Raw genomic sequence first — 3,101 nt, forward strand, 5'->3', positions numbered from 1 at the left:
GGAGGTTGCGGTGAGCCGAGATCGCGCCACTGCACTCCAGCCTGGGTAACAAGAGCAAAACTCCGACTCAAAAAAAAAAAATTTTTTTTTTTTTTTTGAGATAGGGTCTTGCTATGTCACCCAGACTCGAGTGCAGTGGTGCAATCCCAGCTTACCACAGCCTCAACCTCCTAGGCTCAAGCTATACCCCCACCTCTGCCTCCCAAGTAGCTAAGACTACAGGCATGAGCCACCACACCCAGTTAATTTTCTAACTTTTTTGTAGAGATGGGATCTTGCTATGTGACTGGTATTGAACTCTTGGGCTCATTCTCCCACCTCGGCCTCCCAATGTGCTGGGATTACAGGCGTGAGCCACTGCGCCCGACTGCCTCGGAACATTTTTTTAAACATCCAGAATATAAGAGCTCTGAGGGGCAGGAACTTTTTTGTTGTTGTGCCCTGCTTTCTAAAGCCACCACAAATAACCATGACTGCTCACTGGCTGCAGCCCCAGGCTCTAGGATAGTACCTAGTAGGCACTCCAATATTGACTAAACAGGAGGATAAAGTACCACATTCAAATCTGTAATTAGAATTTTCCAATACTGGATTGGGCTCTCTGGTTTATGAGGATTGCATACTCACTGTTCTGAGATGTACTCTATTCCGGTAAGCACAAATATATGACCAATGGTTAAAAGCTACAGCCTGAAATCTACCAAGCTTTACAAATGTATACATTCTAAATTAAATGAAAATTAGTCAACTGTATTGTTTCAATGTTAATTTCTTGGTTTCAATGTTAGTTAACAGTAGGGTGATGAGTATATTAGAACCCCTTATCAATTCTGCAACATTCTTCTAAGTCTAAAATTACTTCAAAGTAAATGTAAAACTCAAATTTAAAAAATATTTTAAATGGAAATACTCACTGCACCAAGTGATGGTCCATATCTTCCTGTGGCCACTTTACACACGTAACTGACAAAATTGGAAATAACACCTGAGAAACAAGTCACATTTCAATAATTTAAGTGAGGTATAAAAACGGTTTGCATTTTTTCTGGAAACAGTTTCACTCTGTCACCCTGGCTGCTCGAGCGCAGTGGTGCAGTTTGGGCTCACTGCCACCTCAGCTACCGTGTTCAAGTCATTCTCAGGCCCCAGCCTCCAGAGTAGCTGGCATTAGAGGCGTGAGCCACCATGTCCAGCCATGAAAATGGTTTTCATTTCTAATTTCCACACAGATGAACAGCGTCAAGTTTCGACCTGGATCACTGTGAGGTACAGGCATGAACTTACCCTGTCTAACATTTCAGCGACTTCACAGGGATGAAAAGTCTGACCCGGTGCATGACCTGCTGAGCACCAGAGTCATTCCTTTACTCCTCAGTTATCACTTCCCTCAGCTAGAGCATGAAGACGCGTTCCTAAGAGTACATTCTCTGGGCTGTACTCCAGACACACTAACTCAGAATAGCTGGGTGTGACACTAGACTGGATCATCCCTTACGTCTCTTTGGCTTCAGTGTCATTTGAGTCAACATGGCTCACTTTTAAAAACTTCCTATGGAGCAGGAATTAACGTATCCGACACAGACCCTCTGTAACTACAACAATGTAACTCGCCCCTGGGAAATAACTATACACTTACTTATCTTGCAAGCCAAAGGCATTGCTCAGCTTCTTTTTTTGAAGGACTAGGGACACCTAAGTATTCGATTAACACCAACTAAGCGTCTACTCTGGGCCTTGTAGTGGATGCTTTTATTTAGTGCTTTCTTTAACCCCTTGTCATGAGAAGGTAAGTGTCATCATCCCCACAGAGGTTTAGTCGTTTCTGCAACATCACACAGCTGGTGGTAGAAACAGGATCTGAACCTAGGTCCATCTCCAAGCTCGGTCTTTTCACTACAGCACAGCACAAATGCAAGATACACCGTTTCTAAATGCGGAGGTTTTAGAAATTAATTTTGATATTTGTTTTAAGGAAGTACATTTTACAGAGAGGTGAGAAAAATTTGATCAACTGTCACCGTAGCGGCCTCTAGGGACCTGGAATCATGCATGAGAACTTCCTAACTGAAATAAGAAAACGATGCTATCTGCAAGGCCACGACTAGGAAGTGGTTCCGTGCCAGCAAACATGCTTGCAAAGAAAACAGGACAAACTCTTTCTTGACAAGCATATTGTATAGCTCTCATTTAAAGCTTTCTGTGAACTGAACACACTGGGGAAAATGAGCTTGCTTAAGGTTATTTAACAAAGACCCAGGAGATTGAGGCAGCCAGGAAGTCTGGGAACCACTATATAAAATGGTGGGCCTGAGCTAAAGAAACCAAGGCCCAGTGAGATTAAAAAAAAAAATAAAAAATAAAATGACATGCTTAAATTCTACACGAACCCTTACTTAACTCTTGTTTATCCCAACTTAAAATTAAGCATACCCACATAATTCATATGTAGGAGGAAATCAGCAAAATGAGAAGCAGGAAAGGCAATGTCTCCAGCAGTCTGTGGCACCCCTGAGAAACAAATACGTTCTGACCAATTACTATGCGTAGAATATGGCAGCAACCATTCCCTTTGTCCCTTCTGAACAAAGCTTAGAGTGCTTATACTCTCAAAGGCCCCGAGATCAACGTGTATTACCTGCAGATAGGTACACTGCCATAAACTGCTCTTGACCCAGAAGGTTCACTATGCTGGAAGAGAAGCTCCACAAAACATACATATTTGCTGCCATGTGAATTAAGGAGAAATGACTGAATGTTGACAGCAACATTGGAGAACAAAGGACCTCTACAAAAGAAAGAAAAACACAGTCTGGTAATCATGGAACACACAGCCAATAAAAATTATCTATTTTAAACTTTTTAAATTAGGCTAGGTGCAGTGGCTGACGCCTGTAATCCCAGCACTTTGGGAAGCCAAGGCAGGCGGATCACTTTAAGTTGGGAGTTCAAGACCAGCCTGGCCAACATGGTGAAACCCCATCTCTATTAAAAATATTAGCTGGGCATGGTGGCGCACACGCCTATAATTCCAGCTACTCAGGAGGCTGAGATGGGAGAATCACTTGGACCCAGGAGGTGGAAAAACAAATTAAGCATGGAAA

General features: G+C 42.7%; 1 protein-coding gene across 1 annotated transcript in view; it reads right to left on the reverse strand.

Moving 5' to 3' along the window:
- The window catches only part of PARL (presenilin associated rhomboid like), a 53,009-nt gene that overhangs the window by 9,689 nt on the left and 40,219 nt on the right, over nt 1-3,101 (reverse strand). Inside the window, exons 5-6 of the mRNA XM_037741920.1 lie at nt 2,636-2,785; nt 915-985 (exon numbers count right to left, since the gene is read on the reverse strand). Coding sequence (XP_037597848.1) covers nt 915-985; nt 2,636-2,785 — 221 coding nt within the window. The remainder of the gene's footprint in view (nt 1-914; nt 986-2,635; nt 2,786-3,101) is intronic.

The sequence above is a fragment of the Cebus imitator genome, unplaced genomic scaffold (assembly GCF_001604975.1).
Source record: "Cebus imitator isolate Cc_AM_T3 unplaced genomic scaffold, Cebus_imitator-1.0 Scaffold111, whole genome shotgun sequence".
Taxonomy (NCBI): Eukaryota; Metazoa; Chordata; class Mammalia; order Primates; family Cebidae; genus Cebus; species Cebus imitator.